This window comes from Anser cygnoides, chromosome 2, assembly GCF_040182565.1.
Source record: "Anser cygnoides isolate HZ-2024a breed goose chromosome 2, Taihu_goose_T2T_genome, whole genome shotgun sequence".
In the NCBI taxonomy this organism is placed as follows: Eukaryota; Metazoa; Chordata; class Aves; order Anseriformes; family Anatidae; genus Anser; species Anser cygnoides.
The window spans coordinates 6,576,258-6,599,817 of record NC_089874.1 but is presented as its reverse complement, the minus strand read 5'-3'; the positions used below and the strand labels follow the sequence as shown (position 1 = coordinate 6,599,817).

Here is a 23,560-nt window from a genome sequence, read left to right as displayed (position 1 = left end):
AGTGATGGGGGTTAAGCTTAATCCCAGGACCTTGCCCTAAAGTGTCTTCTCTTCTGCCAGCTTGAGCAGAGGAGCAGAACAGAGCAAGGGACAGTAATCACCTAAAATGGTTCCAACCGGATTTACAAAACCCTCCCTTCTAACACTTTAATATTTGCTGGAAGTGGAAGTTACGCTAACCCTAAGCCGGTTTTAGAGCCATGGTTGATCCGGGGCAGCACACCCCTGCTCACAGTGTGCGAGGACAGCTGGATGCACTGGTGCAGCTGTTGGCAAATTCCCTGCTGGCACAGTGCTGTGGGGTCTGTCACAGGCGGGGAAATGGCTTTGGTGTGAGGTATGGCTCAGAGCAAGCGTTGGACCTGGAATTGTAATGGAGCTTCCACTCATGGCCTTTATTTCTCCCCCCCCCCCCCCCCCCCCCCCCCCCCTTCAGCTTCAGCTGAATACCCTGAAAGATACCGTGGGGTGGGGGGTGGACATAGAAAAATATTGAAAAATATTTTTTTTTAAAGAGCTTATTATACTTGTACCAGCATAGTGAGTAGTGTAATCCCACAAACGTGAGGCAGAAAGGTGTGCTCAGCTTCAAATTGAAGCATGGCTGGCCTTCTCCAGGCAAGAGATGGTGGGAAGTCCCAGCCCTCATATTTTGGCATTTTTCTTTGCTATACCAGTTACTTTTCAACAAAAATGCTGCTTTGTTGGAGCCGAGAAGGAAATGCTTACAGGCTTGGATGCCAGTGAGGGGTAAACTTAATAATCATGCTGTCGGATTTACTGATGAAGCACCTTATGTCCAGTCACCAAATGGCGGTACGGTCCCCTGCCTGGGGACTGGTTTAAGCACACCTCTCCGGGCTGTCCCCACGGTCCCCGCGAAGGCGAGCCCTCTCTTTTTTTTTTTTTTTTTTTAAAGCTTTCGGGGAAATCCCGTTTTACCCTTTATTAGCACGTTATTGTACTGAGGCGACGCCGCCATGGCGGGCTGACAGGGGGCGCTGTAGCGCAGCGCGGCGCCGCCATCCTCCCTCCCTCCCTCCGCTATGGCGGCCTTGCCCCGCCATCGCCGCTTTTTGGGCGGCTTCGTCTGCGGGGCCGCGGCGGGTGCTGCCGCGTCGTGCTGGGCAGCCTGGCGGCTTCTGCGGAGCCAGAGCCAGCCGGAGCCGGCCCCCGAGCGGGTCCTGCCGGAGGGTAAGAGCCGGGGGCTGAGGGGACGCGGGGAGCCGCGGAGCCGTAGCGCAACGCGGGGCGGGAGCGGCGCCGCCTCAGCGCGGCCCCGCGCTCCACGGCCGCCCGTGCCCCGCAGCCGCTCCGTTCCCCCTCGGAGCTGCTTTTTCCTGGCTCTTTCCTCCGTGGAGGGCCCGAAGGGGGCAAGGGAGGGCGGAGGGATGTTATTTTTGGGGATTCAGGGTTGAAAATAGCGTTATAACGCGGCTTCCCGTTCGCAGCCAAGTGGTGCGTGAGGAGAGCGGGTGCCTGCAGCTGACAGGATGCTGCCCCTGTGGGCAGCTGCAGCAGCCCTGCGTGGTCTGGTCACTCGGCATGTCTGTGTAAAGATACAGCATGCACACGTACACATATGTTTACTTGTAAACCCACAGTTCGGGCAGGCCGTAAATATATTTCATCCCTTTCTCCCCTTTTCCCCCGGGGTTTCAGGTTTGTAGGGAGGGGGTTTTGGGGGTGCCTCAGGGTCTGGTGGCAGTGAATGTATTTCTCTGTAGTTTGAAGGCTTTAAAAGTGAGTAAGGTGGATGCGAATATTCCTCCATGAGATAAAAATATTGTAAAAAAAATCTTACAGTGAAGTTTTCGTTCATTCAGCAGAGTGTAACTATTCCTAGTGATAGCAGGACTTGTACTTAACATACTGTGATTTGCAAGGAGGAGTCTGATTTCTGGCTGAGTTTCTGAAAGGGGAAATCTGTGTGTTGATATCCTGTGTCCTTAACTCCTCTTTGTCCGATGCGTCCCTAAATATCTGATAGTTTCTCCTGTTGAGGCCAGCCCAGAGTGATTGCTAAGTGGATGTGTGCAGGCATAACAGTGAATGAGTTAGTCCTAGAGCTCAGATCCTCCTGTGAGGGCATGATGGAAAGCACAGCTGATTTTTGATGGAAGAAAGTTTCACTGGATTGCTTTCTTAATTATTTTTGTCTTTAATTGTGGCAGTAACCTCAAGTAGTTCCCTATACAGTATATTTACATCCAACAAGATGCTTTTCTTACTGTCTTGTTTCTGATCACATTTCATGTTTGGATTATTTTTTGTTTATTTTTCTCCTTAGAACCAGTAGAAGACTCTCTGCTGGAAAAATATGGATTCCCTGAAGCTGGAACAGAGACCAGATGTTACACAAATCATGCACTGTCTTATGATCAGGCAAAACGCGTGCCTAGATGGGTGATTGAACATATTTCCAAACAGAAGACACTGGGTATGTAGGTGTTTATTTACTAGATTTACAGCACAGAGAATGGGTTTTGCAGTTCACAGGAGGTGGACCCAGGAGCAGGCTGGGAGAAAAACCCTGTAGTGATCTCGAGGTATGGCTTTTTCCACCTATTCGCAATCTTTCTGGAGGCAGCAGGCCTCTGAGTGGTTGTCAGTTCTGTTACGTTTTAAGGGTGATGTTGCTAGTGAATTAAAAGAGATCTGTCACTGCTGGTTGACAGGTCTCTTCAGTATTCCTTATATTGCTGGGATTTGTCTAGTATTGCACGTATGACAGGTCTGCAAGACACAGCCCAAGGGCTGAGTGTGAAAGGGGAGTGAAGAAGAACTAGAGCTACCTTCCAGGAGAAATTTCTGTTGTGAGTTTATGAAACAGTATAAAAGCACCAGATTAGTATAGCTGAATCAGTGTAAACATTCTAAGTCATGTTCCCTCTAATAACCGTGAATGGAGAGAAAATAAAAAGTAAAATTGAAAATTAAGCTTCTTACGTTATTCAGACCTGCAAAGTTCAGTCTCATTGCTCAAGTCCCTCAAATTGTTCTTGCTTCCTTAGCTAGCGTAGTTAGTTCTGTGCGACAGTTTATGTCAGTTGAGGCACTGCCCCAGATGAGTCAATGCCTTTAATAGCCAGACTGTTTCACCTATAGATCTTGAAGAGATTTGCTCAGAATGTGAAGAAAAGATGAATCTGTGTTCCTGAGATAAAAGTGGAGCAGAGGGCATCAACAGTTATAGTTGTTCAAAGCTAGATAATGTATACCTACTTGCTGCAGTCATTACCTACTTTGATGCAGTTCTGTTGTATTTTCTGATGTGCATTATCTAATAGTCTCTTCCCTGTTCTTTATGCAAGACAGGCTTAGTGATTTTTGCTGTCAGTGCTGAGTGAAATGTGAATGGTATACAGTCATTATAGATCAAGTTTATAACATTAGTTCAGCTTTTATAAGGTGAATTATTAGTAATGGAGGTAACTGTATAATTATAAAATGTTTTATGAAAGCAGTAGCCCTCTAAATATATCTTTATCACTGTCTTCAAATTACCTTTCAAAATTAAAAGCATGATCCTGAAAATATTTATAACCCACCCCTAAGTAGCATCATTGATTTCTCTTCTTTCTGAGAAGAAAGCAGTAGTTCCAGGCTTACTTTCAAGCAGGCCTTAAAAGTTAAATTGTTAAAACTTTTTCCAAATGATCAGATACATCTAACTGCAAATTGAAAATAAGCATCTTGAGACATTCAGCTCAAGACATATCTGAGAGCTACTGTAAGTGAGGTTTGGGGCATACCTGTGTTGTTCAGGGTATTTGTCACAAAAACCTTCCAAGTACTGGAGGTTTTAAACTGTGTGATGTAAAGAAAAAAAAGGGGGGAAGGGTGTTGTTAAGAACTTAAGCGTTTAAGTAGCATGGTGGGAAGACATTAGCTTTAAATGTAAATGAGGTCAAAGCAGTGGACAGAGAATAAATCATGATATATTTTCCATTTTTCAAGTTTATTGATAAATTACGCTTTGTGCTTTGTCTTAAATACTGAGATGAAGTGTCATTTTTTTTTAAAATGATAATTCTGTTGCTTTGCATGCTGATAACATCATCGGTGTTGCTTCCTAAGCGTTGATCCTGTGTTAAAGTATCGTACCACATTCTTTACCCCAAAAAAGAAAAGTGAGAGCTCCTTCCTTCTACCTGCACTGCATAAAGATGCTCTGACCACCTCTCTGTTTTGACATTACCTCCGTGGGCATATGCACAGATGGCCAGTGAAGAAGAGGAAATTGCTTGCAGACACTGGTTCCCAATATACATTATCAATATGTATGCTGATTTCCCACTCCTTCCCTTCTTTCTTGTGGTCCTTCTTATATTCTCGGATAGAGAAGCTGCCAAGTGAAGAGCATGGAGCACAGCATGCATAGGGTGTGTATGCACTCAGTAATATCACTGAATGTATATGCACAGTCAGCTGTAGAAGACTAACAACTAACAGTGGTAATCATTGAGAATTGCCCTTCGCGTTTTATTGCAAGAGAAAGTACTTTATGAAGTGCCAAGTTTGAGGAAAATTCTTGTCTACAGGCCCTGGTTCATGCTTGAATGAAAAGAGAACATGTAATGGTCCCCTATATTGCGCGTGTGAAATTGTGCCTGACACCCTGAATTTTATGAAGAAAAATCAGTATGCTGGGGACACTTTGAATTATATTGGCGTTTGGAAAAAAAAAATGTGGACAACAGTGATGGTGCTCGAAGCTCTTCCCCTACCTGCATGTCCCTGTTGTACAAACACAGCCAAATCAGCCCTTGGGTGTCCCTCAGCTGCCTCCCTGGGACACCTTGCTCGTAATGGGTGTTCGTGGATGGATCCAAGGCTGTTCCCTAAGAAAAATGGTGTCTTGTTGGAGGTTGTCAGTGCCAGAATAATTCATGCAAGTCTCCTGGCCATCACCTTTTCAAGGAAGTGGCCTGTGTTTGGGATGAAGTTTTCTCAAAGCTGCAGCCCACTCTGAGTAACTTCTTTCCCAAGGAGCGGACTGGGACTTGACAGAGTGCAAGGACACAAAAAGGTGTATGCCCAGGAAATCTAGAAAGAGGCCACAGGCTCCCTGGCAGAGGTAGCAGCTTAGTGTGGGCTGCCATCTCTGGAACAGTTCAGTTAACTCCTCCCACAACCCTCTGCAAAAATAAAAATAAAACCTGTCCTACAGAAGGCTTAAGCCTGGTCATTTTTTGTACATCATTTCCAAATGTCTGGAAAGGCAGCAGGGGAATCCTAGAGAAGGGCAGGAAAGCTCTTCACTTAATTCTATGCACGTGAAGAACAAATGAAATGATGTTCTCTGGAAAGGCTTTATTACCAATGGTAACTTTATAAAATACAGCCGTTCCACTTCCAGGCTAGACTTGGAAAAAGACAAAATGCTTGTAGTGGTTCGAACATTAAAAAATGGAACTGCTTCCAGTGAAGATTTGTAAATCTTAATTGTCCTAAAAAGAGAATCTATACTGGTTTATATCTTTATCAGACTTGCCTTTGATATTAGTCGGCCTCTATGATAAGGGTAAACTATTTTGCTTTTGTTTTTCTCTATGAAACAGTAAACGTAGTCTGTAGTAGGGAAGGGTAGTGGGAAGGAATGTAGGAACTGGAGCATGGATCTGTAAGTAGAGTTCTTGTCTCGTATGGCTGAGGAGAAAAATACTCTGATTACTGTGTTGAATCCTTAACCATGGGCAGTTTGGTGAGATGTCTTGTTGTTGATAGTTTAATGATAACAACTTAGTGTGTTATTTCTTAGGCAATGCAGACCGAAGGCACTGTAAATTCAGACCAGATCCTAACATCCCTCTAATGTTCAGTGCCGTCAATGAAGACTACCTTGGGAGCGGGTGGTCGCGAGGACACATGGCACCAGCAGGAGATAACAAATTTTCAACAGTAGGAGTTTTTTTTTAATTTGTGTTTATCGGTTAGAAAAGGGTAAAAAGACCCTTAAGAGTGATGTCTGATGTTCCTTTCACTGTTTTGAGATGGAATATGGCCTCGTTGTTGAAGCACAGACCTGAGCTCGGACTTACAAGGTCTGTTCTTGACTGAGCACTGTAGGATGCTCATGCAGTCTAATTCAGGTGTCTAAATTGAGTGAAATTTAGAGTGTCAAATGGGAACAAAGAAGGTGAGAACCTTCACCAGCCAAACCTCACAAGTGTCTTCTGAAGCTCAGTCAAAGGGAGACGAGGAGAGATGACTTCATTTCAGCCAGCAGGTGCTGAAATGTTTAAGGCTAGATTGTGCAAAGCAAAGATACTGTTAAGTACTGTTCCACGTTGGCAAGAGGATTGACTGGATGATTTAAAAACCTTTTTTTCCTTTCTGGCAATGTGTACGAGGTAAATTAGAACCTTTTTGCCATAGTTCTTCCAGTCTATAAAATGTCCTCACCTGCCATTTGTTTGAGTTGTAAGAAAAGCATGCCCTAATGCCTTGGCTGACTAACAAAGCAGCCTTGGATTTATTGGATCCTCATGTGAAATGTGCCTAATGCAGGCAATTTGTCAATTAAGAAGCAGTTTGAATTTGTATTTCTGCTCTGCAGAGTAGTATGCTCTGGGGCACTGACAGCACCCTGGCATGTATCAGATCAAAGAACCAGTCATTTTATTTCTACTAGAAGCATCTTGGTGGGAGGTTATTTGAGTTAGCTGTGGAGCTATAGCAGATGAGCTACCTGCACAGAGAGATTCTCTACCTGGTTTGAAATGCAGTGAGATAATACAGTCTTTCCAATACTGGGTTATAAAACCTTAATTTCACAGTTTAATTAGTGCAGGCAGTGTTTGCCCATTACTCTAAACAGTTCTGTCAGCTCCTTCATTTTGATGAAGTATCTGAAAAACACTGACAGCTACAGAACCTGTGAAGATTCTGGGTTAAGATTTTGGATTTTTTTTTCACTGTATTTTCCTGCATACGTGTAGTTGTTTAGCCCCAGATCCCTTACATCTGGAGATACGTTAAGCTTCAATTCAGAGAGGTTTCTGACACTTTTAAAGCATAAAATTAAACAGGTATGTAGGTGTTGGCATATCATGGTCTCGTCATTTCATTACCTGCACCTTATGTATTTGCAAAATTGTAAGATAGAGGTGAATATTCTATCTTTTGTTCTAACAGAAAGAAAAAGCTGGTGATTAATCACTCAAATAAATGAAAAGCACAAGTGAAAGCATTGTCCTCTTCATAATAAAGAGTATCTAGTTGCTTCCAAAGACATTACAGAATTGGTAGTCTGTTAGCATGTTAACAATTACTACTGTACCTCTAGAATTGGACATTCTTATACTGTGTTTCTGTCAAAAAAAAAAAAAAAAGTAGATCTAATTTGCAAGGTTTGCTCCTCAGTTTTACACCTCTTATTCCAAAATGTTTTTGTAGATATTCTGACTCAGGTCTTGTCTGACCTTTTATTTTGATAATGGTAAAATTAAACTAGAAATGGCTTCTGATCCAAAAACTTTTAAAATGTGTTTACAGCTCAGATGTTTCAATGAAATGATGCTATTTTCTTTCTTCATGCAGAGAGCTATGGCTGAAACATTTTATCTCTCTAACATTGTGCCTCAGAATTATGAAAATAATGCTGGATTTTGGAACAGGTGAGCAATTGCTTATAAGGGAACTAACTAAATGAAAAATATCGGGCTATCTGTAGAGATCATGTCAACCTTCTCTGAAAGGTAACTCACAGTACTCACAATGCAAGAGCAGTATAATGACTGCTTTAGTTCTTTGTTCAGGAAAACCCTGCAGGGCGTTTACTTAGAATAAAATCATTTATTCTGGCTGATGTGGGTAAAGGTACCAGGCTTAACATTTCTGTCCTTGAGGAAAAATAAGTAGGAGCAGGGAAAGGGGTTTAGATCTAGTTTTAACGTCTCCAAAAAAGCACTTCCAGTATCAGAGTATCCCCATCTCTGTACGTGGACATCTGTTCACTTTGAATAGGAGAACTGAGTGCTCCCTGCTGAGCTGTGACTACTCCAGGTCTTTTTTAGGTATTTCTTGGAGTGCTGGCTTCCAAGTAGCAGTCAGGCAAGTTCTCTGTTGTTTGTGAATGCTGGCTGGATCAGCTGGGAGGTGAAGCGAGTGGAAGTAAATCTTACCTTTCTTTATGTACGGTTTTTATTCTTTCATTCCCTTGAGCAGAAAAAAAAGCCTAATAAAACGAGCATTCATTCTGTGCTTCTTGCATAGGGCTTAAAGAATGTGAAGACTCAGAAACAGGAGGGGAGAATGATGAATTTCACAAGGCTCACTCAAGGGAAGGTTGGCAAAATCGTGTACAGTATTGTACTAAAAGTATATCAGAAATGCATCATCGTTCAACGACACACACCTGCTTTCCAGTTTTACAAGAATGCATATAAAATCATATGAGGCATTCAGTAAGGTTACACTATTTTATAGACAAATAAAATGCTATAACATTTTAAGAGATGTTTCTGTTTTGTTTTAATACCTCAAGTGTTTGAGCATAAAATTTCCTTGTACCAAAGCTAAGCGTTGGTACCAGTTTAAGGCTGGAAACCCTCCTTATTTCTCTGGAGCAGGATTGGTGCCTGATCAGGAAATCATGGGGAGCGTTTCGGAATTTTCCCTGGCACTATCAGCCCTGCAGTTTAAGCTGCTGTTATCACTTTCTCCTAACCCCAGCACCTTATCCCCACAGTTTAAGTACACAAGCCAGATATTTGTGTCACTTGTTTTGTCAGTCACTTTTTAAATGATATGTAGTTTTAAGGATACTGCGCTTCGTGTGTGTTGTATCCCTTCCTGTCTTCAGTACTCTCTTCCTTTCTTTATTTTAATCACTTCTTGAATTGTCTTTTGAGGTGCAGACAGTACAGCTCAGACAGTTTAACAGTCTGATGATTTTTAAAGTGGTGTTTGCCCTCCAGCTGCGTGTTTTTGCTGCTTTCCCAGTTCCAGCTCTGATACATGCCTTACTCTACAGCGAGTCGACGCCATTTACTAACCCAGTTAAACTGATCCACGTTTTGGTTTGGTTTGTTGCATTTCTGCCAGATTAGAAAATTGGATCAACTGGTGAGACGAACGCTAGAGCCAATGTAGAAGATGGAGTAGGACAGTGCAGCTGGGGCAGGCAAGGGGAGCAGGGGGAAAGGAGACTGCAGGACTGTCTTTCAGGAAGCTGTTAGATAGTAAACTGTTAGATTGGTTTCTTGATGTGGTCTAACTGTTTATTTGTCATTCTCTTCCTACCAACATGTTTCTTTCTTCCCTTCTGTCTTGAGTATAACTTCATGGTCCCTGTAGTCTGATCTCTGTCCCTGCTGCCACTAACAGCAGTCTGTTCCCTAGCTGCTTTTATTCTCCTTCTTCCCTTGTGCCAGGTGGTGTTTGTATTGCCATGCAGGGAGACGTCCAGAGGAGCTGAGCTACTTGGAAGCAAAGCTAACAGCAGAAAAAAAAAATTAGCCTGTGGTCAGTGCTTTGGCTTGTCACATGGCAGCGCACTATCACCAAAGAAAGATGGGCTAATTCCTGCTAATTCTGGTTTGTGTGAGCTTTTTTGACTCACTAACCCATCAGAGGAAAAAAGTCTGGTTTTGTTCAGGGTTATGGACAGGTGAGGAGTGCTAAAGGTAGCCCAAGTAAGAGGTATGAGGAACAGGAGGGAGAAGGAGGTGAAACCTTTCCCCCATACAAGCAGCCAGATTAGCTGGAGTTCTCTGTCTCATTTTCTGGTCTTGTTGTCCATTTGAGTGAGGTACAGTTCTGTCTTTAGTAAAGGCCCAGTAGGTACTCATTTTATGTAATTTCTGTAACACCTGGGATGTTAGATCAGAGCGGCTACAAGCTCCCATTTTCTGTAATAAAGGTGTGGTCCAGAAACCTTTTTGTTTGGAGAAGTATTTTATGTTGTAAACTGTATCAGTTAGTTTAGAAAACAAAAACAGTGTTAATATTTTTGGAGTAACTACTTTATTTTTAATTAGTTACATATCAAAATAAGCAGTAAGTAGGCTTAGTAGGAATGGCACATAGTAACTCTAAAAGTTCTTTGAGCTACAGAGAGAGCTGCTTATTCAGGACATTAATTCCTTGGGGGATGCATACAAACCCAGTAACGTGGTAGAACCACTTGAATTAAGAATGCCACAGCCTGTTTAAAACAAGTGTCTTGCTAATCTAACCAATAGTTATCTTTCTGGTGTCAGGTGTGGGAGTAAGTTGAGAATTCAGATTTTCAAGTTAGGTGGCAAGGCTACAGAAATCATTTTCAGATGTGCGTGATAACACATGCCTATCTGTACATAAGTGAAACTGGAACAAGAGGGAAGTATGACTTGGGCCTGTGGTTTACCTTCTTTGGCATGTGAATCAGTTGTGTGAGCGTGGAGAAGTCCTCTTGCCCTTCATAGTCTGTTTTGAAGTTTGTTGCGTTAAGTTTTCCCAGCTGGCTCTACTCAGTCTGACAAATATGTTTCAGAATGGAAATGTACTGTCGGGAATTGACCGAGAGATTTGAGGATGTTTGGGTAGTTTCTGGACCTCTGACCTTGCCTCAAACAAATGATGACGGAAAGAAGAGTGTTACTTACCAGGTATGTACATACGTTGCTGGGTTAATAATGCAGTAGTTATACTTTTTTAAAATTACTATTTAAAATTTAAGAACAGGTCTGATATCTCTGTAGCTTGATAAAACAAAGTTAAACATCCTACTATGTACAATATGTCCAGTAGTAGTTGGGACTAGTTCATTGGAAATATCTTGCCTACATGTTAAAAATATCATTTTAAAATAATTTGTTTTATTTACACTGAGAGAACTATTGAATGTCTTCACGATTTGCAGTAAAACTGTTTTCTGACTTATATTTGACAGTGTCTGAGCAGAGAGTTAGTGGGTTTTGCTGATTTGAATGCATCTATGCAGTCGCTAAAGTATTTTTTAGAAACACTGCGCTACAAAGGTAGTGGGGGTTTCTCAAACCTGTTTAGGGGATTGCAATGCCTGTGCTCCGCTAAAAGCAATTTCAGAAGCAGCTGCTTGGTGGTACCCCATATGCATCACTTAAAATCCCAGTTGCAAGGCCTTCTCTAAGAACGCCAAAGTCAGTTGGAAGACTTCATTCAAGTTCGGTAGTTTTTAGGTGAATGCAGTATAATTGCTTGTCCATGGTACTGGTACCTCTTTTGGTCCCCCATTTTATTATTTGCTTTAAATACTCTGAAGATAGGTGTTTGATCAGGCACAGTCTCTAGAAACCATCACTGATAGAACAAACAGGAAAGGTTATCGTGTTGAGAGGTGAATTTACTGTTGCTTGTGGTGACTTCTTGTAAGCTTGCTTTTAGGCATCTGTAGGATCTGTAAGGTTCCTCGAAAACCTTACTATGCTCTTCTGCCCCTACTGTAATGACATATTATTGCTGCTTTCAGTTGTTAGATGCTAGCAAGCATTATGCAAATAATACAATATTTTGTACCTCTTGAAAAAACGCTTCTCCTTGAAAGTAAGTGCTCAGATGAACTGCAGCTTCAGCTCGCGAGTGATTCAGCTGTCCAGCTAGTTCTCTGAGGAGCAATGAACGAGCTTGCTATAAAAAAAGCCTCTGTAGCTGAGGGATATGAGAGAGACAAAAGGGAACGATGTTCAGCTTTCAATGCTAGCTTGTTTAGCAGAAAGATTTAGGCACTATTTCTCTGTTGTAAATGCACATTCAGTTCTGTTTGATTGAACTTGGAACTCAGTCGTGACAGAACGTAATTTTTCCTGTTCACTTTTACCTGTTTACGTCTTTAAAAGCTATCCCTTATATCACCCACAAGTCTATAACCTTGACTGTAATGAAATCACTGCTTTGGTTTTTGTTTCTTTTTTTGTTTGTTTGTTTCTCAGACAGTCCTATGTTACGCACATGAAAATGCAATAATTATAATTCATCTTTTTCATGTCGGGTGGCAGTTGCAACCTTCAGTTCTCACCGTATCTTTGTGAGGAAGGTGACAACCGTGCTTATTTTCAAGGGGATAAGTAGTAAATCATGGCTAAAGGATATGACCAGTGTCACACGACAAGTTAGTGGCAAGGGTGACTTTACTCTGGCTCTGGTTCCTTGCCACCTAAGGGGAGAGGGCTGTCTTCGCTACTGCCCGTTATACTTTGCAGCCTTTTACCTTGTGTGCAGGTGCTGATTGGCACATCCTTCCACAAGGTACTTAGTGAAGTAGTGCAATAGAGGTCCATCCACACCAGGTTGTTTTTGTTTGTTTCCTTGGCTTTTTTTCTGCTGCTATAGAAAGATACCTCAGCACACAGAGGAGTCCGGCACGTACCGGTGACACTGTGAGATATGTGGCAAAACCACGTAGCTGGGAGCAGAAGGGAAATGTTCCTTTTCAACAGTGTCAAGCTGAACATTTGGCTTACTGTCATGCAGAATGGTACCGTAAGAGTTCTCCAGGTTTGCACATAGCTTGCTGGAATTTGTTTCCTTGTAGTTGTCAAGATACTTCATTTATTTATCCTTAAAAATACAGCTTAGTCTTACATTGCAAAGAGCTAAAAATCCTGAGCAGACTTGAAAATTGTATAGGGTAAAATGATTTTCCAGGAAGCAGTTGAATCATTTATCAACTGCATCTATCAACCGTTTTGGTTTAATACTGCTCGTCTTTATCTACTTTTTTTCTCTAGAGAAAGTGTTTACTTAAAAGAGGAAAGATTACATTTTCTGAAAAACAGTTATGGCTCTACATTTTGGTTTTGAAATGTAAACGTTAGCATTCCCCAGGTAAAATAAAAATAAGGGCAGGCACTGCATCTTACTGCCTTTATTCAAAGTAACTCGATACCAGGATCTGGTGCTGGAATAATAGTTGCACAAAATGTCCGTGCTGCTTTGATTATCATATCGTTCTGTTCTTGTCTGTTGCCAAGATGTCTTCATCATCTTTGGGTTTGATGACAACTCTGGTCTTTTACGAATGTTTTATCAGTTTTGGTCTTAATATAAACTATGAAGTGAAGTTCAGTGTGGAGTTGAAAAGGGTGGAACGATCATACTCACGTGTTCATTTCGCCATTTGGCCATTCATAAATCCTTCGGTCAGCTTCCTAGGATGAGATTCATTATATAGATTGATTTGTATTTAAGCTGTATTTAAGAACAGATAATGCTGTCAGCAGGTGGAAAAATAAAATGTTGATTGGGGGAAGGGGAAGGCTAGTTTGGGTTGAATATGCAATTATTTGAGCTGGATCCTGTTTGGGTACACTCCTAAGCATAAATAAATGCAGGCTGAGAATTTGGTTATTGTGAGATTTCTTTATAGCATAAGTGCCTTTGTTTGCCATTGGAGTCCTCCTTTAGGGAGAGAGAGTTCAGAGTAGAGTGTCGAGGGATTTTTTTTTTTTTGATTTTTTTTTTTTTTTTTTTTTCTCCATCCATCAACACGTACTCTTAGAAGAGGGAACACAACCTGTCAAAACAGTGAGGAGAAGTTCTTTTCAAACATACACAATTGCTGTCATCGCCATTGATTTTGGTAGTCTGGGCTTCTGCCCCTAAAACGAGAACACTTAAAGAGTTCGCAGCTGAACGAGACAGGAAGGTACCTCTTAGCTGTCTTTCAGGAGCAAACTCTGTAAGGTTCAAACAAATGACTTAGAAATGAAAGGCTTTTACTCCTCATTGTTTGGGCTTATGAAGCTGATGTGGGAAGTGTCCTTTTTCTTTGTATGTGCTGTTTAGGGGAAAGTGCTGTAGTATACACCAAAGTGCTGAAACCCGCAACGTGTAATCTGGCAACGTAACTGTTAAGGCTGAGCTCCTTTCTGATGTTGTTCTCATCCTACAAGAGTAGAGCCGTGGAAAAAGAAAACATAGAAGTACTACAGTGAATGTGTCCCCGTTGATTTGCTTCAGTTCATCTCTTCAATTGTAGTTTCCTTGGTTTTTGGCTAAAGGAGTGATGAAATATGTATCCGTGGCTTTACAGGCTGGTGTTTTTCTCATCAGACATCCAAAAAGGTTATTTTTAGATCACTATAGAGGAAAAACAGAGCATCGGTCATGGCATTGTTCCCAGTTCCTGCTTGGACTCTGGTACCATTTGCTGTTTAATTCCAGAAAGGGAATTAACCTTGAACTCCTTAGATGCCAGCGTTGTTCTATCTATTGGCTGAACTTGCTGTATCCTCAGATATGTTCTGTCATTTCATCTGTCTCCAGCAGTGGCTTTTATTGCAAAGAGTAGATTGATGACCACGCTTGGTATCTGAAAAATACATTTTGAGAATATACGTAAAATAGAATGCCAACAGGAAAAATCTGTTCTGTGTCATTGGAGAGGCAGATGCAGGTTTTTCGTCTTCGTCCAGATTGAATCAAAATGACATTGTCTCGTTTTGTACGTTGCTGTTCTCCAGTGACTGTCACTTCAGTGATTTTCCTCTGTCAGCAGATTTGGAGTTGGAAATACAAATTTTGCAGTAATTCTGCCGCATTGTGCTCAACCCTCCGCTCTCTTATTCCCTATGCCACTGTAGTTAACATTTAATTTGAGAAAGGTTTCCTATGAAAGAAACTATGGTTTAGATAACGCTTTGTTTATTGCTTGAAGACAACATTTTCCGGTACTTTTTAGTGAGCTCATACTGGAATCATGTTTGTGGTTTAATTTTCAAAATGGAATGGATCCTTTCCTAAGCTGGGCCTGAGTTGCACAACAGCTGAACCAGAAAATACACTTACTTGTCATCTATTTCTGTGGCAAAAAGTCCCTGGGACACAAACTGCACCTCTCAAATATAAGATGGTACTTTATGGTTTCCCCAGTCAGCTTTCAGAAGTGGTAGAGATTCCCCTATAGTATCTTAGCCAGGAGAGCGGGCATCTTTGTTAAAGGAAGAAATAAACCTGGGGACTACTGGGGCTTTGCCAAATGTGCTCAAGGCTGCACAGCCACCTAGGGGATGTAGGTCCATTATACACGTCCCATAAAACCTACGTTCAAATGGGTAGTTACTAGATCAGCTGGTGTAAATGACCAGAGCGCTGTCAGCCCTAAATTTAGACATGATGTACAAGTGAAAATAATAGACGCTGGGTTAAGATTGGAGGAGAAGAGACACCAAAGGTGCAGGGTAGATTTATGGGGTTGCTTTTATTTAGCACTGTACCCCTGCTGAAGGTTCTTTTATTATAGGAAGAGTGGTGATAGGGGCTGTAGTGGACTCAGTGTTGAGTATAACCTAAATGGATTTTGTGGGAGTAGTAGTCTGTCATCACGTAAATATGGGATTGGAATGCCTATACACATCCTCTCTATTAAAATAAAAAAAAAATAGGGCGTAGGGTGTCCTTTAATGCTGTAATTGTGTTTTTAGGCACAGCTTTTTTACCATCTCTTGTTTCTTTTTTTCATTTATTTTTTAAGATTGCCAAAGATTTGGAATAGCAAAATGGCCGTAACAAATTTTTCAGAAGTACATACATTTAGAGAACTCAGTTGTGCATTTTTGTAACAGTTCGTTAATATGTTTTTATCTGTAATGTTTTCTGTATTACTAGAACTGCCTTCACAACATTCAGTTCTTCTCAGTGCTATCTGATGGAGTTCTCCCAAATACTGGGGAAAAAACACTATCAGCAGAATCAGTGCTGCGTAACACAAATCCAGAAGGAATTGGAGTGAAGGCGGTTAAAGCTGTCACAACAATCAAGTAAACAAATTATACTGATAGGAACGGGATTTTTTTACATTGCCAGATTGTCTGCTTCTATATAGAATTCAATATCAAATTATAATGAGCTCCTGACTGTCAAACACGGGGTCGTATCAGCAGGAAGAATACTATCTACAATAAAACATCTGATGGGCCTGGTCAGTGTCATGCTGTAAGTTACAGCTAAAATGAAACAAGCCTCTCTTCAGAGAGAGATGCAGTCTTATTTTGGGTGACAGGAATGTCCTTTTTACTTCAAGAAATGTGACGGACGTCTTAATTTCATTAATGGCCAGATGTAGGAGTGTTGTTACCTGGAGAATTGTACGTGTGCTGTTTTCAGTCCATCCAGGCTTGCAGCATGGCTTTGTTCTAAAATCAGGTTATTAAAGACAGAGTGGGATGGAAGAAATGGTTACTGGAGTGCAGAGGGAAAATCTGCAGCTATCGTTTTAATGTCTTTGTGATGGTACCCTCTGATGCAAGGACTCTTCAGCGTGTGCTGGCAGTTAAGTCATGATTGAACATGATTTCTGTTTACCAGGTTCTACAAGAATCTCGGATAATTGCCAGCCGAGACCTGGCACTCGCTGGTAAAAGGCTAGTCCCTTCTGCTAATTCTCTTCGTGGTTGATTTTCATTTTCTCGTCACTAGGTGGCAAAATACTACTTTCCCATTCATGAGTCCTTACTTTTAAAAATGATTCCTACCCTTTCAAGAGAAGATAAGGCTTTTACTGCTCTGGGCAGCTGTAACAAGTACAATGTAAAACAAAGATATGATAAAGCTTGTTTTAAAAAGTCTAATAAGAATAACAGTTCTGCTACTGTTCTAATACAATCTTTCAGGTATTCTGCCATTAAGCAGTTTATGTAAGAATGGAATTTTCTTTCTCATAAAACCCAAACTGTGATTTTTAGGGACTGCTTTTTCCTGTCTTTATCTAATTACCCCCATGAAGGTGACATTATTTAATGCCATATGCTTAAATTTACCCTGGATGCCGTTGTCAGCAAATGCCTTCATTCTTTATTGTGATACCTAATTGCTCTGCAGGTATTATCAAATTTGTCCTTCCTCTAATTGAAGAAACTGCAAGCAAGAATAGTTATGCAAAAAATATTATGCAAAAAGACAAGTTTAGGAAGAATCCTCATCCAGTGACTTAGGTATGAGACTGAATTTATCAAAGTTCACTAAATTCTCTCTGTTTTAAGAAATCTTGTTGTTCCTGCCCTCATCTTCGTCTGTCCACGTGGGCTGTTTATGTTTGGATAACTGCTGTTATATTTGTTGTTTTAGCAGTATATAAGTATCTCTAAATGTCAGGAATTGTGTGCATTTTAATGGCCCGTCCTTGTGACTGCTGTCCATGTTTAATTGGGCATTAACATTGAGTGTAACAAATTTATACACGCTTGTGGAATGTCAATAATGATAAAAAAAAAAAAAACACAATAAACACTATGCTGAAAATGACATTGTCATAAAGTTGCATTATTAGATGATGCCAGTTTAGTTATAGCCAGCACCAAATCACCAAGCAAAACAAGAACAAAGCAAACTAACGGAATAAGCAGCTCCAAAAAGGGCAGTGAACATTTGTATGCTGAACAAATACAAATAAAAAAAAAGTGAAGTCATATCTGAAACTTCACATCAGTATCCCAAACGATGATGGGAAAGGAGTACTTTTACTGCTGTAAAAAGAGGACTTTCAGGTAGAGTGCATTTTTTTCCTTGTCATGAGGTTGTTGACAATCTGAAAGATTTAGCAAAAGTTTACAGGAATAGAGAAAACTTTCCGTCTGGCCGGCTCTCAGCAGGGTGCAAAAGCATGTGGGACAGCAGTGATTTTCAATATGCCACGGCTGTATTTTCTAGATTGTTGTATTAGCTCGTGAGATATTTCTGAGTCACATACACTATTAAAAACTGTTGCTCTTTTCCAACTGGGACAGATAGCTGTTGCAGGCATTGATTGCTAAAAGATCATCTGCTGCCTGTGGATAGACTAGCACAAATCAAAGTCAGCTTCTGTATGGATAATCTTAACCCATTTTCCCTTTTCGTGCATTAGGGGCATATATTCCCTGCCTCTGTTAGGCATGCATTGATATAAACGGGATGGCACAGGTCAGGGTAGTGATTCAGGCTGCTGTAGTTAGGTAGGAAAATCCTCTAGGTGGCATTAGGAAATGACTTGTCGAGTTTGTTTTTCTTACCAGTTGCTTCTGTTGCAAACTTCACTTCTTCAGGATCACACACTGCTTCGTTCCCTGGCTGCTGGGCTGTGTGTCTGGGCCAGTGATATGGATTCATTCGTCTGCAGCTTCTGTGTCAACTCCCAGAGAAAGGCAAACTGTGGTATATCACAGAGCATAATGATGGAAATATTATGGTGTGCTCCAGAACTGCACTTTTTTTTAACAGGAATCACTGTATCATATTGGCAGCAGAGCTGACTGGTGATGCTTCCTGTGTGTGGTTCATGTAAGTGTTAAAGTGCAGAAAAATTTTTGTCAGGCATATTTAGTCTGTCGGAGAAATGAGGCACCCTCCGTTTTCCTTTGGTGGTATTCCCTGCCTGCAGAATGAGCTGGTGGCAGAGCTTTTACACCCCGTTTTGTGTAAGGAGAGGACGCTGCCATGGACTCTGGCCATTCGGCAGGCTGGAATTTGTCTTAATCATTTTAACGGTATTAGAACTCAGCAAAGTAATTGCAGAAATAGTTTATTGCTACTCAGAGGATACGGTATAAAGCCTGTGCACTCCTTAAATTTTGTTTAAATCCTCAGAAGAGAGCTTGCATGGAACAGAAGTGGTACATAAATTACACGTATGGCCATTGCCTGTACCGAGCTGAGTTTTTTAGAACTGCTTTTCTCAAAAGGCCAACCCTTCCTTTTTCTGGAACTAGTCCTCTCTTTCCTTCTTTTCCTCTTTACTTCATATACAATGCATAAATGTGCATTATTTTGCATGGAATATATATATGTATTTTGGGGGGGCATAATATCGCATAAGCACAGGGTCTGTTTTCCCTTAACACCCACTCCAGGCATTCAGCGTTTCCATTTCATACCTAACCCCTCTTTGTGCAGCTCTGTTCATTCCCTCGCCTTTCTCTCCACCCACTCAGTCCTCAGCCTCAATCCCCTGTTCCCTCTGCTAGCTCGCTCACACACATTCACCTGTTTGTTTTACATATGCCATATATATCCCCTAATTGGAGGTACTCCCAGCAGCTCCAGCTACATGTTCACCCTTCCTCTGGTCTTTTATACGACAGGCAGAGGATGCTGGTGTGTGTTTGTGTGTGGGAGGTGTTGAGGAGGGGAGAGGACAAAGCTAAGGAGGACCAAGGTGTTATGCAGGTATTTATAGTAGGAAAAAGTTTGCGAAGAGCCCTGGAGAAGGCAGTGCAGGCACAGGAATGATGTTGAGGAGGGGTTGTTGGCCCAGGGGAATCTGGGGAGCAGGGTTTATTCTCAGTATTGCCTTCCCTGGGGAGGCCACAGCAGCTTCAGGGTGCAGCGCAGCTGTGCACAGCCCCTTCTTTCTCCTCTGCCCTGCCCTGCCAGCATGCAGGAGGTGGGACTGCAGCACAGGCTCTGCAAGCTCCCTTCTCCACTGGGAAAAAAAGAGCTCCAGCCTTCAACAGCATCAGTCACTGCTTGTGTTCGGGTGAATATGGAAATATGAATCCCCTCCTCCTCTCCCCCTCAGGGCTTTTCATGCTGCTTAGCTCCCTCCCTCCCACCCCCAACACATCGCATGTGCTCCCGGGTTTGAGTGCCAGCTATCTCAAGCAGGTTACACTCTGACACTCCTCGTTTTTGTAATTCAGTGTAGCCCACCAGGTATAACAGTGGGTCGAAGCGTAGTTTTCAGTGTATTTTAAAATTACCTGTACGTCAGTCGGTTTTGATTATTTATGCAGTCGATCCTGAGGAGCTGTAACTGTGGTTTCACCCACACTGAATGCTAAATGTAAAGTGCTTTGACACTCGGGAGCTCTCATTTCCCTATCAAGACATCTGTCGTAGAAAAGGAAAGTAACTTTGGCATAAGGCATTTATTTATTGCTTTCCGTTTTCAATCACTGCTAGATGTTTAAGCAGAGCTTTATTTAGGAGAGTGTTGGTGGCACAAGCAAGATCATTTCTGTAGAAAAGTGTAAACTACAGCAATGCTGTTAAACAGCCTAGTATAGGGAAGGGGAGGAAATACTCTGTTTTTGGTAACAGAGTAAAGAAATCTTAAGAGCACATTTGCCACAGACAGTAGTAAGGTTACTACTACATTGCTGTACAAAGCATGAAATAAATTCTCTGTATTTAGAGGTTTGCCTTTCTCCTAAAGATGCTTTTCTCTGGTTTCAGTCTAACCAGTAAGACTGAAAGGACTGGCATCAGAAGTAGAAGACGCACGTCCAGCACTGAAAGAATTTGTAACTGAAAATAGTTTATGGTTGGAATAGACTGAAGTGAACTTTGTTTCAGTACCCACAGTCAAATTTTAATTTAAAAAAAGTGTTTCCTTTTGCAGAAGTACTGACTACTATCAGAATAAAGCATGCATAGGAAATATTTCTTCTTTGGTTGAGTTATACTGTATATATAAATCGACAAAGCATGTCTGAACTGATATACCAACTTAGCTTGTAAAATACTTGCAATTAATGTGATCAGTTGTGGCAGCAAAATAAATGCCTGCTTTCTCTGAAATTGTGTTTTAACTGCATCTAACAAAAGCTGTCAGAAATCAAATAGGCAGTCTTTGCTTCTGCAGGTATTGCAAGTACTGGAAATACTACCAAATTACTGGATTTGATGTAAAAACAAGATGCCTTTGTAGTTCTTGCAGGGAGTCTGTATCTTTTTCTTCTGTTGCCATTAGAATATAAGCATGAGTTCTGGAAGGGTGATTATAGAGAAGGGCTATGCAAAACTGAAACTTCCCCTGCATGAGCCTGTTGTACTTTGTCGGCACGGCAGACCCAGTTCAGCAATGCTGCAGGAAAAAAAGAAAAGCCTAACAATGCATGCATGAGCATCACTTTTTGAATACTGGAGAGATTACACTTTTGATCGTAGGTATCTTCCCTGAGACTAATTTTTGAGACATGGTGGGATATCTTCTGTGTACATACGTGTGTGAGTTCGCAGTGGTCTTTATGTGACGTCAGATTCCTGATCATCCCATCCTGGTGCTTCAGTTAAATTCCTGGATCCTGATCTGAGTGACACAGCAGGAAATCTAATACATACGAGCTCTTAAGTTGAATCATAGTGAATTCATGGAAGAAGTAGATTCATCAAATTATGCATTTTCTTTGGATAGGCTTTCTTCAGGATACTGAGTCACCGAATGTACTTTATATCCAGAGCCTCTCAAAAATGTATTTCCTTAGGTAATACAGCTTGTAAAAACAGCCTGTGTAAGGGTATTAGAGATATGAAAAATGACTGGCAGAAGGTAAGCTAGAGCTGATTTGAAATGGGTGCTAAAAGGTACATGATTTGGAGCAGTCAGATCAGGATTCATGTAAAACGTATAGACCCAGCGTTATTAAAAACAGCGCTCAAAGTGTTAACAGTGTGACGCAGCATGACAAGAACCTCTACCGTGCCTTCATGTCAGCTACACTTACAGATCAGCACCAGAGGATTAGGGAGCTGGGGTCTTGACTGACTCCCTGTTCCAAATATGTTTTTCAGATTCGGTTCCAGTTCAGTTTCAGCTGTAACTGAAGTTGCTCTGGTTTGTAAGTGCTTGGGAGATTTAAGTTGAATTCATTCTTCTACCAGAGCTCCTTGCTCTGGATCTTTACAAATATGTAGACAATGACTGGCTAATCCTTTGGCCTTTTGTCTGCATCGTTGCTTTTAATAGTGCAATGTAAAGTCAGGGGCGGTATGAGAAATGCAGAGAACTTTCTGGGAGAGTCTTCTACCAATGGTGGCCGAACAACCCTGCAGTGAACTGTTCTCTGCCCTGCTTCTTCTGTCTGAGATTCAGATGTAGAATGACTAGTCCAGTCCTGACCAGCTATATGAGGAGCTGCAATGAAATTGTGCCTTTTCCACCTCAGCTTCTGGTCTGATAACATTGCACATGATTTCAATGTGTAGTTATGTGTTGTGACTGACACCTTTTTAGAGGTAGTAGGATTGGTCTCACTTCTCTTTTCCCCTCAGTTAATAAGATCTGTGTCTTTTCTTTTGACAGGTAATTGGAAAGGATGACGTAGCTGTGCCATCCCACCTCTACAAGGTGATCCTTGCCAGACGGACCAGAACATCGACAGAACCCTTGGTGCTGGGGGCTTTTGTGGTGCCAAATGATCCCATAGGCTTCAGTCACCAGCTGACTGAGTTCCAAGTAGATATTGAAGAGCTGGAAAAAATGGCAGGTTTAGTTTTCTTCCCCCAAGTGGACAAAACCAGAGATGTTAAAAATATCTGTGAGGTGGACACCTGTAAACTGATAGGCTTCAAGGAATTTACGTTGTACATCACTACTCGAAAAGTGCAGAGTGCCCGTACGTTGCACCGGTTAGAGAAAGCCATGTCAGAGTTAAAGGAGGCAGGAATTGAGCCTGATGAGTATCTCCTAAAGCTTCACAAAAAGAAGGAGGAAGAACTACTGCAGGAAAAACAAACAGCAGCTAGAGAGGGGAAAGCTGGCTGAGTACTTCTTTAGGAAGATGCTTGGTGTTTGTACTTTGAGAGGGGAGCTGAAGGCAAACAAAAAACAGGGCTTTATAAATGATCCTTTTCTGAATTGTGAAAACAATAAAGAAACATTTGGAAGATGATGGGTTTGGGATAATGTTCATTCTTGTGTAACACGATGCCCACACATGGCTTGCTGCAGTATTTAGATGTGGGAAATGAAAATGACCCCTTTTTGGCATGAATAGATTACAGGACCTCCAGAAAAGGCTTTGTGCTATTTTCCAAGCTGGACGTCAGACTTGGGGTTTGTACGGAATCCCTTCTAGGAATATTATAAAAATAGACAGTAGACACCTTGGGAGTATAGCAGGAACATGTCTAAATGTAATTCAGCCTGCAATTGTCTTTCAGAATGATGCTGTAGAAATGGGGGTAGTTTCTGGGATTTTTTAAAATTAAGTTAATTTAGAAATACTTAACACATTTAATAGAGGCTTGTAAGGCATAATCTGAATCCCTTACAGTCTTTAGTTAGTTGTGGTAAACAAAACACATTGTCTCTTACCTCTGCTGACCTTGCATGCTTTGGATACCGTAGCATGTCAGTAGCTGTCAACTGTTGTCATCTGCAACAGGCTTCTTCCCATAGAATATTGCAAATTTAAAAAAGCAAACCAAAACAGCTGAAGCAGAGTTTACACAAGTTGCTGCCAGCGTAGATTAGGTCTTCGTAAATTAATGTAAGATATTTCACTTTAACCACTAAGTTTGGATAGATGTGTTTTGTTGCTTATTGTTTGATTTGAGAGGTTAACGCTGCTCTTTTCATTTGTGGTGGTCACTCGCTGGCTTTTTGCCCAGCATCATAGGCTTTGGTCTGTCAGCTTTGCAACATGAAAGCAGATTGACTATAAATGCATTTCCACTTCTGTTCCAGCTGCAGCTGAAGTTGCTCTGATTTTCACCTTCTTGGGAGATTTTAATAAATTTTTTCATTAGTTCTGCACTGTTTTCTTGCGTATGCATCTTAGCTTCAGCCATAAATTAGTGTGACTTGTATCCTGTGAGATTTTATGTCTGGAAAGAAAGAGTAAAAAAGTCAATATTTAGAATATTTTTTTTTAATGAAAAGCATCTATATAAATTT

General features: G+C 41.4%; 1 protein-coding gene across 1 annotated transcript; it reads left to right on the top strand.

Annotated features, from left to right (window-relative positions):
* Positions 1-1,010: 1,010 nt before the first annotated feature.
* EXOG (exo/endonuclease G) lies at positions 1,011-22,553 on the top strand. Its single transcript, XM_048062321.2, has 6 exons — positions 1,011-1,194; positions 2,291-2,440; positions 5,765-5,904; positions 7,546-7,622; positions 10,481-10,595; positions 21,965-22,553. Exons 1-6 carry the CDS (start codon positions 1,047-1,049, stop codon positions 22,424-22,426), a joined length of 1,092 nt encoding a protein of 363 aa, XP_047918278.2. The 5' UTR covers positions 1,011-1,046; the 3' UTR covers positions 22,427-22,553.
* The last annotated feature ends 1,007 nt before the right edge of the window (positions 22,554-23,560 follow it).

Bases quoted from the DNA above. Each gene is read 5' to 3' on its own strand.
- EXOG (XM_048062321.2), top strand. From the start codon at position 1,047: ATGGCGGCCTTGCCCCGCCATCGCCGCTTTTTGGGCGGCTTCGTCTGC. The intron at 1,195-2,290 runs GTAAGAGCCGGG...TTTTCTCCTTAG, and splicing joins CGAGCGGGTCCTGCCGGAGG to AACCAGTAGAAGACTCTCTG. The intron at 7,623-10,480 runs GTGAGCAATTGC...AATATGTTTCAG, and splicing joins AATGCTGGATTTTGGAACAG to AATGGAAATGTACTGTCGGG.